General features: G+C 37.5%; 1 protein-coding gene across 1 annotated transcript in view; it reads left to right on the top strand.

Moving 5' to 3' along the window:
* Positions 1-6: 6 nt before the first annotated feature.
* Positions 7-14,845, top strand: part of slc49a4 (solute carrier family 49 member 4) — a 46,070-nt gene continuing 31,231 nt past the window's right edge. Inside the window, exons 1-2 of the mRNA XM_083535879.1 lie at positions 7-469; positions 5,262-5,355. Coding sequence (XP_083392005.1) covers positions 169-469; positions 5,262-5,355 — 395 coding nt within the window. The 5' untranslated portion in view covers positions 7-168. The remainder of the gene's footprint in view (positions 470-5,261; positions 5,356-14,845) is intronic.

The raw sequence follows: 14,845 nt of genomic DNA on the forward strand, positions 1-14,845 counted from the left end.
CTGTAAGAGCCGCATGCGCAGTAAAGTTTGAATCCTGAAAGCTGCAATCAGCTGTTGTTTACGTTTTAGGGAATCGGCTAGCAATACGATGTTTGTGTAGATTTCTATTCATTGTTTCACCCCGGAAACATTAAACTACACAAACAGAAGTGATCCCGAGTCGATTCCATGGGTGCCGTGGAGAGCACCGATAGGGAAAGGGATCCGCTACTCAGGCCGATTCAAGCCGATGCGAGGATCCAGCCGGTGATCGGCAGCGGCAGGGTGTACGGCCGGAGATGGCTGGTCTTAACATTATTCTCAATGCTCTCTTTTTTACAAGGAATGGTGTGGAACACATGGGGGCCCATCCAAAACTCTGCCAGACATGCTTTCGGGTTCTCATCCACTGACATTGCTATTTTAGTCATTTGGGGACCCGTGGGCTTTCTCCCATGGCTCCTGTTTGTGTGGCTTATGGACAAGAAAGGTCAGTTTTTGTCTTTTGTCCTTTTTTGTCTTCATCGAATTAGTGACCTATCACTGATTACAGTTTGTATTTGCTGATCTGATTTGCTGGTTATGTTACTTTACTCCAAACTGCACACGATCATAAGATTTTCCAGCAAGTGCTTCAGTAATTTTCAGCATCCTGATCTCAAATGGGACAAAACCTGCTAAAGAAATTCCCTAAAACCTTAATGTAATCTTTTACAGAGTTTTTCTTTTTGACATTGCTTTTTTTTCATTTTTCTTGGGAAAAAAAAAAATGAATGTTTCTACAACCCTAAAGGGTACTTCAACTTCTCCATCTGGTCCCTCTTAGTTCCTAAATTTCAACAGTAGGTTTCCCGTTCAAACAGTGTTTGCAGTTAGAACTACACATTATGGTGCAAAATAATAAAATCTACAATGTCCGATAGAATAATGATTCCAATATTTAAATTTTATATTAAAAGAGCACCGCACAGCATTTGAGTAAAAAATATTTGATCTTACATCAAATCTAAGCAAAGTCAAACAGAAAAAAATGTGGCCAGTTCCATATTATTTACTTTATGTCTTCAAACAAAAATGTATTTTATAAGTTTATGACCACAGAGATTTTATGCGTAACGCACGCTAGTATAACTCGGTGTCCTGTATTACACCAGATATATTATAGACCTCAAATGTGTCAGTAGAGTAGGTTTATCAGTGCTTAGATGATTTGTTTCTTCTGTTCTTCGTCATTAAATCACATTCAACTCTGACCTAAACCTTCCAAGAATCTCTTCTCACATGACAGACCATCAGATGATCTTTTGCAAATGTCAGCACTTAAACCTGGGCAGAAACCTATTATGCGAATCCAATCTAAAAGTTTTACATTATGATAGTCACATGGAGATTTCGTAATTTAATGGGCCTGATTCCTCTTTTGACCGTCTCAGTTATATATCCTGCTCAAAATAGTAACTGTGCCCTATAAAAGTCTTAGACTTTCACAAGCTTCAACTTCATAGATATAGATAATTATATATATATATATATTCGTTTATGTAATGTTTTTAGTAAGTTGGAACAGAAATGCTACTTCACATACCTAAAAATATACATACATAAAAATAGTAAGTTTTTGTAAAAAAAAACCCCAAAAAAATACAGTTTTAGCAGGTAATAGAGCAAAATATCCAACGTAACACAAGTGAATGAACTAAGATCCTGCATTTCGAGAACCAGCTTAGTCCTTACTATACAATGTTAATAAAATAGTGCCACATTATGTTTTCAAAGTTTCCCTCTTCATTGCCTACTGTCTCTTATGCAGATATTAGATAGTATAAAGAATCTAGACATTTCACTATGGCTGATGTTTCTCCACCTGGTTATAGACTTCTAGACTGCAGTGTCGTTTTCTTCAGCAGTACACAAGTCACATTCCTATAACACACCCTGCCTTCACACTAGCAAGCAACAGGCAGCAGTCGAGAGATTCACATTTCCTTGACATTGAGCAAGGCCTGACTGCTTGACATGGTCTTAAAAATGTGATCTAAATCAATTATGACTTTCTAAATTAATTAAATTAATTATGATTAGCTTACGCAGCTGACGCCAACAAACTCTGGGCACCTCGTGGCACTGCTGTTCCTCACCTCACTTCCTGCCTGGGTTTAGTTCAGATTCATTATTTTGTAGTCATTTCTTAATGGCGATGAGAGGTGATGAATAAAATGTCAAAAAACGTAATCTCAAATACACACACATACAACCACAAACCGTCTCGCACACAAACAAAGCATTGTGATATCAACAGATCTATACTATATTGTCAGGCCATTCCATGGTTGTGGGGATTTATGCTCATTCAGCCACAAGAGTGTTAGTGAGATCAGTCACTGATATCAGATAAGCATATCTGGTGTGCAGTCATTGTTCCAGTTCATCTCAAAGTTGTTCCGTGTGGTTGAAGTCGGGGCTGTGTGCCAGACCTTTGAGTTCTTTCGAACTAAACCTTGTGCACTATGTTTTCATGGAGCTCTGTGTTTACAAGGGCAGGTTAATGATGGAACAGCTTTGGGTCACTTAGTTCCAGTAATGAGAATTTGCAACGCTACAGCATAGAAAGTCATCCTACATAACGTTGAGGTAGCCGTTTCGGAAAACCTGCATATGATTGTGATGGTCAGGTGCAAACAAACATTTGGACATACAGTGTATGTATTGGCAAAGATGCAAGTTTGAGTGGACATTGCAGCTTTACTCAAAGACTGTGCAAGTTATTTACTGTTGATTTAGTACTTAGCAGCATTCTCAGGTTGTAAAATTGATAATGGAACATTTATGTTGTGCACAAAACCTAATCTCCTGTCAGTGTAGAGACTAGTGAGTATTAGACCATTATGTATAAAAACGTGGGGTTTTGTTAGTTCTTATTGATTTCAGAATGTGTTTTACTAAACATGCAGTATACCATGTCAATGCCCTGTTTTTTAACAGAATGTATTAAACTGCACAGAATGTTACTATATCTGTATATTAATAAATTATTCTGGTTTTGTTGATTGCATTTAATATGCAGTTATTTGTCTACTATATCTCTGCCTTAAAGGCGTTTGAGATCTTGTGACCTGAAGGTAGGTGTCAAAATGCTTGCTATTCATATGAATTCAGGTGAATCAACCCCTTGCAGAGTCACTGTTGCTGAATAGGTGACTTTGATTTTAGTACCATCCAAAAAAAGTTAAAGTGCTGGCTGTTAGAGTTTCTCGCTTATATAACGTTCAGTCTATCTATGTAGCTAAAAGCTGACAGCCATGTGAAGTGGTTCATCTGTGAAAGAGTTCCTGTAAAGCACATTCCTGCTGATGTGGCAGAACTCGGTTTCTAACTGCAGATTGCCTCCTTTCAGTTTGCACAAATCTTGAGGAAAATCTCACTGTATGCTTTTAATGCAGGGGTTCTAGATTGATAATAATGGTTCTCAAATGGATATATGGAGGTTTCAGTTAGCTTTTAATTGGAATAGACTAGGTGCCAGGTAACGACTCTGTATTAAAAAAAAGTCCTTTTAACATTTCATTAAAAATTCCTTTTTACAGTTACTTTGCAAAGCCTATTTTCTTTTGAGGAAACTGAGTTTTTAATGTATAGTGTGTTCTGTTCTTCATTTTTACAGTATTTACATCCAAACATTTTATAGCCCAACTTTATAGCCTTTGCTACTTTCATTTTAAAAAGGGAAGTGAGGTTGCATAGGGCTGTGAAAAGAAAGAGTTTTTGACTTATATGGGAGAGTACCACTGAAATGCCCAACTTCCTAATTTACAGCTTTGTGATTTACTTAATGCAATAAAATGTCACCAGTGAGCACCAAGTGCTGTCTCACATGTACAGTAAGTGGCTATATTTCACAAAAAACTGGAAGCATTACATTAATTCAAAAATCTTCCAAATAGAACAAGCGTGTGGTCTTTACTTTTGCTTGTGGGTTAAACACCAGAGAAAACCTATGTATGCAAATTTAGATTACTCCTCTGCCTAATCCTAAAAATGAGCAGTAGCATATCAACCCCTTGCCTGGAGAGTTGCTGTGAATGATTAGGCTTCCTGTCCTTTTTTGATAGCCCTAGTATTTATAAATTGTGGATGACTGCTTTCTCGTTTTGTGGGTTTGTGTTCAGATCTACTTTAGAGTTTGTAATATCTGGTTTTGCAAAAATCTCTTTTTGTCTGTGAAAGAATCAAAACTGTTACAGTGGTACCTCGACATACGAGTTAAATTCGTTCCGTAACCTTGCTCGTATGTCAATTTGCTCGTATTTCAAAGCAAATTTCCCCATTAAAATTAATTGAAATGCCATCAATTCGTTCCAGCCCCCGAAATGCCACCCCAATTGTTTTTGTTACGTGTTTTTGAATATGAAAATTGTATTTATAAATGACAAATATTGTATAAAAACATAATAAAAGAGAATGTAAAGAAATAAACTGGTTAAGCATAGTACATATCATTGAAGTACTACGACCGTACTGCCTCGCCAAGTCAATCACTCGCACACCTTGCTCATGTTTTCTTGATTTCACGCTTTAATTCAATAGACATCATCTTCTTCTGAGCACTGACCTTTCCACTCACTTTCTTCGGACCAATGGTTATAAAAATAAATGTGATAAAGTACTGTAAATGTAAAAAAAGCACAAAACTCGAGCACAACTTATTAAAGATGCTTCGACAGCGAGGCAAACAAGCACACTGACTGAGGCCAGTGTTGCTGATTCATCTCGAGATTCAAACCTTTGTTTGTGTGCGTGTGTATCGAGACGAATCAGCAACACTGACTGAGGCGTCTTGAGATCGTACCTCAAATTTTTGCTCGCATAACAAAGCAAAAAATCGACCGAGTGACCGCTCGTATCTCAAAAAACTCATATGTTAGGTCACTCGTATGTCTAGGTACCACAGTATATTAAAAAACCTTCAGAATTAATGGTCAAGTGTAAAAGAGAAGAAGAATTGCTGCTTATTATTAAATGTCTTTACCTGGCATTACAAGAAACTCTCATTACTTAACCTGCTTTTGAAGGACCCTATCATGATGATATTCACATTATGACAGTCAGTTATAAGTTAGTCAGAATACTTGTATCTCAATCGTTATAAAAACCTGTTCCAGAAGGTTCTTTCAGTAAAGCAATTAAAGTTTACTTTCTGGAAAAAAAAAAATTATAAATAACCTAAGAATTGTGCTTACTTCCAGGTTATTTAATTGTTTCTGTCTTCTGACCATGTTTTGCAGGTTTGCGGGCCTCTCTGCTGCTCACAGTCTTCTTCATGGTGTTGGGCTCTGCTCTGCGCAGTGTCCCTCTCTCAAATCTGCAGATCAAACGCTGGTAAGACTCTCATTCACAACACATCCTATTCACTATATCTCTACCCCAGGACATATATCTTCTAAAGGTCAAAGCAATTTTCAAACAGCCCCCACCCTGCTTTTTAGCCATATTCAATTCACTTCCAAGTGCTATTCTCTTTCGCCCTGTGGCATCTTAGTTATGATGTGGTTTGATGGTTTGTGTCATTGGGTGGATTATTGTTTTATTATTTAAGAACCTTGCACCTTCTGAAAAAGTAATTTTATTTGACAAATGTCCAGTGTGCTTGTAAAAGTGAAGGCGAAGGACATAGAAGACTATCAGGACATGTGATATTGGGCTTTTAAAACCCTGAGTGGATGTAAGAAAACAAATCTAAATACCAGAATTGATAAAATTCTAAGAAATGGATGTTGTTTATGAACTTTTACACCACAACACTGGTGAATTATTCTTGTATAACAGCACGGCACGAGTCAGAACGAGACAGAGCAAAAACAATACATCATTAAAGCTATTGTCAGAGCTCCTTAACAGGGACTTGTGCAGTTGATGCGCTACATAATCCAAATCTAATAAGAACCAAATTGTAAGTAAGTGCAATTGGTGTAGCAAAATCTTTTTACACATTTAATATTTTTGGAATAAGTGTCCAGTATGAGCACTTTACAGTGTACTACAAGTTTCCACCACTGAAAAACTTTGTGTTTTTATTCTAATTAGCTGCATTTTTATATGCATTTACACTCCAGGAAGTGGAAGTGGTAGTTCTGTGGTAAAAGTTTAAATCTCAGCAATATTAAACTGACATTGTTGGGCCCCTTAATCCTCATCTGTTTAAGAGTATAAATGAGATAACTGATGCTCAAACGCCTTAAATGTAAATGCACTAAAACAATAACACTAACTAGCTTGTTTCTTAAACATTCCACAACAGTAAAATGTAACCTGGGATGTAACATTTTCTTTAATGATCATTTTTCTTTATAAATTGCCATATAAAGAGGATAAAAAAACATTTTGGGACAAGGGATGGGTGATATATATATACTTATAACTATATCATGATATTTTATGTCATTTTAGTACAGAAACTATATAAATGGCAAAGTGTAAACAATAACACTCAGCACTACCTTTTTTGGCTACAAATTAGCATACAGTTTGTGAACATGAACATTGATCCAAAAGAATAAATATTCCTTTAACACTGGAAACACCCAATACTCACAAGATTTATCATCTAACCCCAGAATAAGCAAAAGAAATGGTTGTAAAAATACTTTTCTTATATAATAATAATTCATATCAACGTGTGAACACGTCATCAACTGTATAGTAAATATCGCAGTATGGCAAGTTTTTACATTAGGGAGCAATCTTAGCGGGAAATCTTGGACACCAATGCTGTTATTTGAAAATAACCACCATCTGGGTGGAACTAGCCTTTCGCTTTGTATCAGGCTGCATCATACCACCTTATTGTGGATTATTTGCCTATTATAGCATGCCCTGTCATATTTTATTTATTTCAGGAGTAACCAATAAGACACCGGCATATTGAAAACAGATTTATTGAGACATTTATGACTCTACAGTTTTCATATAAAACATTTTGAGATAATCATGTCATGCCTCAGTAGTTAAGCTCAGTTGTGGTAGACTCCGTATTGGGAAATCCTGTCAGGTGACACATTTGTACTAGAGTCTCATTTATACCCATTTACTACCACGTAAATTTACTGCGATTCATCCAGTGTAGGTTACTGTGAAGGTTCATGGAGCAGCAGCTTGGTGGGTCTGGGATTTGAACTCATGATCTTTTTGATCAGAAGCCCAACATTTGAACCACTCAGCTACCACTTCACCAAATGAGATCCCATTCTTGCAGTACTTTGCAAGAATTTAATTAGACCTACACGCAAAATATTTTCAACTGCATCTTTGAATTAGGTTGTTTTTTTTTTTTTTGTATGATACAAAGCAACAGACATTTTCATGATTGCTGATAAAATCATACTACTTAATAATGTATTTGAATTTTAGGGTTATTGAAGTATTGCATGCTTGATTTTGGAGCACTGCTGCTACAGACTCCTGGAATCAATGTGGACTAAATTTTATATGCCCATAGTTGTTTTTGTTCTTTATGTCTTTCTTGCCTTTTATAAAAGCTAGTAGGGAAGCAGTTTTGCTGAGAGAAGGAACCCCTGCTGTTTTATCTTCTGATATGGTGTTTAGTTGTTCTGTATAAATTGTGTACTATTGTTCGTGGCCATATTAGAAAGAACTCTTATTGTGTTTATAGAAACGCAACCCTTTCACTTTATAAGAATATTATTATTCAAATAGCTATAAGCTAATGAATGGTGAATCAGTCAAACACAGATGGAAGAAACAAATCAATCTTTAATGTGGTAAATACCTTTTGAAATTTCCTCTGGTCAGTGCCCCTGTACGTGTTTGTTTTTTAAGCCCAACACCCATCTCCAAGGTGTATATGATTGTGCTGCTCTCAAAGCATCAAAATTGCTGATGCTTTAAGTTTAATATTCTCTCACTCACTTCAATGTATGGCATAAGGAATATATGTATAGTAATTTTAAGTTTTCAAATTTTGGTCCCTCAAACATTGAAATAAAAATCTCGGTTTTCTCGGTTACTAAATCAACAGTTGAGCATTGACGGATCTCCAGTTCATGAGTAATTGGCTGGATTGGAAACGCATTAGTTTAACAAGAACTGTAACACTTTTTCGGTCCCAACAAATATTGATTTAAGATGGATGTGAGCAGCAGGTGATAATAAATCATCGTTAACAGAATACCTGCCTTCACAGTCAGACACTGTACAGTATTCCGTTCTTGATTTGTCATGTTGTCAAGACCATCGATCAAGCAAATGAGTTCGATGTGTGTTTTAAGTTGCACACAGATAATTCTACTTTATTATTTTGCAAAATACACATGGTAAACCGAGGACAAGCATCTGCCTGCATTATGCTTTATGCTCCATTGTTTTGTATGAATCTTATTTGCTGTGGAGAATGAAATGATTGAATGTTTGTGTAAGGCTTTTTTGATTCACACCCAGCAGTGGTGTTGCAATGTTTGCGTTGCAGAAGGTGTGATTTCACTCTATGCTGTGAATTTATTTAGTGTGTTTTTAAGCCCATCATTGGGCCGGCTTTGCTTATATCTAAGCGAAGGTGTTGAAACAGTGCGTATGGTGAGTAAGAACCCTATGTTGCTAAAGCTGCTAAGCCTCTGTATTGCTAATGTGAATTAAAAAAAAAATGGACAGAGCAGGAGATAGAATTTTTTTTGTTCACCAATAGGTGTCAGCACTTGCATTAAGAGTAAGCAGACAGTGACATGGTTCATTCCTAACCAAGTTTGCTTTGTGTATGCCTCAAAGAAGCGAATATCAGTATCAAGAGCCTCAGTGAAGGGGGAACAATGTTCATTGTAGCCAATTCAGACATGATCAGACGTGTTCGAGTCGATTTGGGTTATCCATCTAGTACTGATGGCCAGTCAGAGGGATCGAGCTGGGAAGGATGTGCTGCAAGTTAGAGCAATAAAGGATGGAGATGTAAATGTGTTGACTAGTGAGGAGAGTGTTAAGAAGATGGACGGAGTATTTTGAGCAGCTGATGAATGAGGAAAATGAGAGAGAGAGAAGGTTGGATGGTGCGGAGATAGTAAAGCAGGAAGTAAATAGGATTAGTAAAGAGGAAGTGAGAGCAGTGATTAAGTGGATGAAGAGTGGAAAGTCGGTTGGACCAGATGACATACCGGTAGAAGCATGGAGATGTTCAGGGGAGATGGCAGTGGAGTTTTTAACCAGATTGTTTAACAAGATTCTAGAAGGGGAGAGGATGCCTGAGGAAAGAAAAAGGAGTGTGCTGGTATCGATCTTTAAAAATAAGGGAGATGTGCAGACCTGCAGTAACTACAGGGGAATAAAGTTGATCAGTCACACCATGAAGTTATGGGAAAGAGTAGTGGAGGCCAGGCTGAGAGAAGAGGTGACCATCTGTGAGTAACAGTATGGTTTTATGCTGAGGAAGAGCACCACAGATGCCTTATTTGCTTTGAGAATGTTGATGCAGGAGTATAGAGAAGGTCAAAAGGTGTTGCATTGTGTGTTTGTGGATTTAGAGAAAGCGTACGACAGAGTGCCAAGAGAGGAGTTGTGGTATTGTATGAGGAAGTCAGGTGTGTCAGAGAAGTAGGTGAGGGTGGTGCAGGACATGTATGAGGACAGTGTGACAGCAGTGATGTGTGCAGAAGGAACGACAGACTGGTTCAAGGTTGAGGTTGGACTGCATTAAGGATCGGCTCTGAGCCCTTTCCTGTTTGCAGTGGTCAGACAGGAGTCTCCATGGCCTATGATGTTTGCATATGATATTGTTATTTGTGGTGAGAGTAGGGAGCAGGTTGAGAAGAGCCTGGAGAGGTGGAGATATGCGCTGGAGAGAAGGGGAATGAAAGTCAGTAGGAGTAAGACAGAGTACATGTGTGTGAATGAGAGGGAGGGCAGTGGAGTGATGCGGTTGCAGGGAGAAGAGGTGGAGAAGGTGGAGGAGTTCAGGTATCTGGGGTCAACAGTGCAAAGTAATGGAGAGTGTGTTAGAGAAGTGAAGAAAAGAGTGCAGGCAGGGTGGACTGGGTGGAGAAGAGTGACAGAAGTGATTTGTGATAGAAGGGTGTCTGCAAGCATGAAAGAGAAAGTTTATAGGACTGTGGTGAGACCTGCGATGTTGTATGGTTTAGAGACAGTTGCATTGAGTAAAAGACAGGAGGTGGAGCTGGAGGTAGCAGAGCTGAAGATGTTGAGGTTTTCATTGGGAGTGACGACGATGAACAGGATTAGAAATGAGTTTAGTAGAGGGACAGTGCATGTAGGACGTTTTGGAGACAAGGTGAGGGAGGCGAGATTGAGATGGTTTGGACATGTGCAGAGGATTGGCATGGGGTATATCGGTAGGAGAATGCTGAGGATGGAACCACCAGGAAGGAGGAAAAGAGGAAGACCAAAGAGGAGGTTAATGGATGTGGTGAGGGAAGACATGCAGGTAGTTGGGCTGAAAGAGGCAGATGTAGAGGACAGGGGTGTATGGACATGGATGATCCGCTGTGTCGACCCCTAATGGGAGCAGGCGAGAGAAGAAGAAAAAGAAAAAGAAGTCGTCGTCGACTGGGTCCAATGTCAGTTTCAACAATGCACTGTGTATTTGTAATCAGTAGAGGCAAGCACTTGGAAAAAATAGCTGCAGATATTGATGTCAGATGTCAGAGTGTGCTCTTCAGAGAGAGGATTGTGTATATGAGACGCATGTAATATTTGTTGAACCCATTTTCATTGAATTCTCATGGGTTGGATTTGGATTTTCAGAGCTGGATTCTGGATCCTCCTCTGTTCAGAGAAAACTAATGCTCTCTCAGTCTTGCCTATAGAGGAAATGCTTAAGTATGTGCTGCAAAGGCATGAGAAAATCTATTATTGCAGTGGTTGCTGATTGAGAATGCCAGTGATTGCTCTCAAATCAAAGCAGATTGTAATGCTTACAACAAATGTATGCAAATAGCAAGCACAGCCACTGATTAACGAGTGCAGGCTGCTGTAGTTGAACTGCTGATTAGTTTGGCCGTAACCATATTGTCACGCCACCTTGACCACGACTTTAAATGAGTAAGACTTCTAGCCATTACGTCGAGCGAATTTTAAGATTTCAATGTTGGCCAGACATTCTGTCTGATGTGTTGTATTTAATAATTTAAGAATAAGACACAACACGTGTGCTGTTATTATTAACAAGCAGTGTTATTCTTAGCAGCCAAACGTTCCTTATTGTCTTTTAACTGCATGTCTAAACTGTTTTAATCCTATTGATCCTATTGACATCATTTTCGCAACCACTATATATTTCTTACATTTATTCAAAAATTACTTATTTTTTTTATTATATATATATATAGTTGCATTTAATATGATGGAATGTCTGAGAAGCATGTTGTAAACCGCTGTAAATGGTCCTTCCCTTACCAGCCAATGCAGCTTGCCATGTTACCAAGAAACAGATTCATTATTGTGTTACCCGTGCTGTTGTACATTTCACCAATTAGAATCAAGAATCAAAAAATAAAGCACCGTGGCTAACATAATATTAGTTGGTTTATTTGCAGCTTTTATTTTTACTGGCTAGTTATGTGAACAAACCCGAACAACCAGTCGTTGATATTAACTCTTCAGCTGAAATCGGCTTTCTCTCAGTAGGGGACAATTAGGTACAATTAGAGGGCCCTAATCAACACATTCCACCCAAAAGCAGTTTAATCAGAGTGCATTGAGACTTCCTCTGCCACCGCTTATCGATATTTATCAAGTTAATAATCTCTGTCTAAATTGCCATGCTCCCACTGCGCTCCGGTATTCTCATACAGAATCCGACTCACTTGCACTTATTCAAGCTTGTCCTCTGCCATGCTGCTTTATGAGAAATAAAACTTGCATGTCAGTTGATTCTAGAGACTGATCATACAGCAGGGTTTGGGGTCACACAGAAAGCTTGTTTTATACAGTAATTAGAATAAAAGTGACTCAGCTCAGTAAATGAAAGTCTTTGGTCTCTGCCCTAATCCTGAGGGTTACATTTGCCACGGTTATCTTCTTCTTTAATCAGTATTATCTTATTAAAAATATTAATTTTTTAACATTGGAACAGTTAAAGTTGGGAAAAATATGGGTTTGGGATCTGAAATCATGATATACAAATATAATACTTCTTTCTTTACCTTCTACCGGAAGCTCGGGTTTAGCATTTTCTTACACAAAGCCCGTCATATACAATGCACCAGTGTTGCAATGCCTTGGTTTTAACTGCATAGCCTATGCTGTAGGTAGGAATTAAAACCTGCTGTAAAAATCAGGTGTTAAATATTAAAGCACCAAACTTATGAAAGAGAGAAAAATGTGTGAAATAAGTGTTGTTGAGAAGATTGTGGAGTGGATTAGTGATGTTATTGATTGGTCTTGCAGGGAAGACTTGACTTTGTGTAGATCTAGGGATTTAATTTTTAGCGGTATGATAGAGACTTAATCTGGTCATTGAGGTGTCACTTTTATTGCTTAGATAGATAGATAGATAGATAGATAGATAGATAGATAGATAGATAGATAGATAGATAGATAGATAGATAGATAGATAGACAGACAGACAGACAGACAGACAGACAGACAGACAGACAGACAGACAGACAGACAGACAGACAGACAGAAATGACAACCCTTGTCATTGCATAGTACCGATACACAGCAAGGAAATGCAGTTTGGCATCTACCAAAAGTGCAAAAAGTAGCCATAGTGCAGATAAATATGTAGCATATTTACCACATGTGATATATATGTAAGCATATGTACAGTAAATAAATATAAAGGCTATAGCAGTGCATAGGTGTGTGGACATCGTTGAGAAGTACAGGTAAATAATTCTAAGACTATGGCATTGAAAAGTAAATGCACAGAAATGGAAGGTCTAAGATTATGACACTTAAGAAATGTGAAAGCTCAATAAACTAGTCTACTATATATATATATATATATATATATATATATATGTATATATGTGTATGTCTGTGTGTGTGTGTGTGTGTGTGTGTGTGTGTGTGTGTGTGTGTATATGTATGCACACATTATATACACATATATACATGAATGTGAAATGTTGGGCAGAATGTACAGTGAGGATATAAAGATACATATAGATACAATAGTGCAGATGTAATGAGAAGTTAAACAGTTTATGACTGGGATGTGAAGAGTCCTTGATAATGTTGTGAGCTCTGTGCAGACATCTGCTGTGGTAAAGGTGTTCAATGGCAGGTAGTTGGTGGCTAAACAACTGCAGACCTATTGCATGACTGTGTGTTTTTCATTTTTTTAAGGATTTTCTATAGGATTATAAAATTTTATGTGAAATAGTAAGACCGTGTTTTACAGGATGTAAGCACAAAAATATGTAGAATAGCTTGGTATAGCTTTTAAGATTTCCCTTTACTTTATATATATCAAGCAGATGCTAATGATCATTAATTTCATAAGTAGGTTGAAACACCTTACGTGAAACAGAAACAGCTGCGTAGGAGGCTTAGATCTGGGTAAGGGACAGCCAAAATCTGCTACTAAATTGAAGTTGTGGAAGACAGTTTCATGTCACAGGTCATACACCATGCAAAGACTGAGTGCAGCTATAACACAAAAGGTAGTTATACTGCATCAGCAAGGTCACTCCCAAAGATTTTAAAGCAGACTGTGGTTTCAAGATGTGCTGTTCACACTGCTTTGAAGATGCACAAAGAAACAGGCAATTTTGTGGACTGTAGATGCAGTGGTTGGTCAAGGAAACGTAATGCAGCAGATGAAAGACACATCATGTTTACTTTCTTTCAACATCGGAAGAAGTCCAGCAGTCTATTAGGCCTGTCAGAATTAATGTGTTAATAATGCGTTAATGCAAATAATTTTTTACAGCACAAACTTTATTAACACATGAGTAATGCAGCACGCATTTCTGCTTGACCATTCTTAAATAATAATAATAAATAAATATAAAATTAAAACCTTGAACGCAACACACGTTTATTCACTATGTCCTTTCTTGACTCAGATATAAAAAATAATAATAAACTCCACTGAAAAAGAATTTTTAATCACTAAACATTTGTTTTACTGAGGCGCCAAGTCACAAATCAGCACCAAAATCCGCATTGATGCACATATCCGGCAATTAAAACCATCTGTGTGGAAACAGTAAAAGTTCTGTTTGGTGTCCTGATAATGTATGTAATTTAAAACACCATAAATACTTTAAAACATTTACAAGAATATTTTATCTTCATGCTCCATGTTGAGTATGGTTTCATTGATAATAAACATTTATATATATATATATACAGTACAGACCAAAAGTTTGGACACACCTTCTCATTCAAAGAGTTTTCTTTATTTTCATGACTATGAAAATTGTAGATTCACACTAAAGGCATCAAAACTATGAATTAACACGTGGAATTATATACATAACAAAAAAAGTGTGAAATAACTGAAAAATGTCATATTGTAGGTTCTTCAAAGTAGCCACCTTTTGCTTTGATTACTGCTTTGCACACTCTTGGCATTCTCTTAATGAGCTTCAAGAGGTAGTCACCTGAAATGGTTTTCACTTCACAGGTGTGCCCTGTCAGGTTTAATAAGTGTGATTTCTTGCCTTATAAATGGGGTTGGGACCATCAGTTGTGTTGTGCAGAAGTCAGGTGGATACACAGCTGATAGTCCTACTGAATAGACTGTTAGAATTTGTATTATGGCAAGAAAAAAGCAGCTAAGTACAGAAAAACGAGTGGCCATCATTACTTTAGGAAATGAAGGTCAGTCAGTCCGAAAAATTGGGAAAACTTTGAAAGCGCCCCAAGTGCAGTCACAAAAACCATCAAGCGCTACAAA

This window comes from Silurus aristotelis (assembly GCF_946808225.1).
Source record: "Silurus aristotelis genome assembly, chromosome: 3".
Lineage (NCBI taxonomy): Eukaryota > Metazoa > Chordata > Actinopteri > Siluriformes > Siluridae > Silurus > Silurus aristotelis.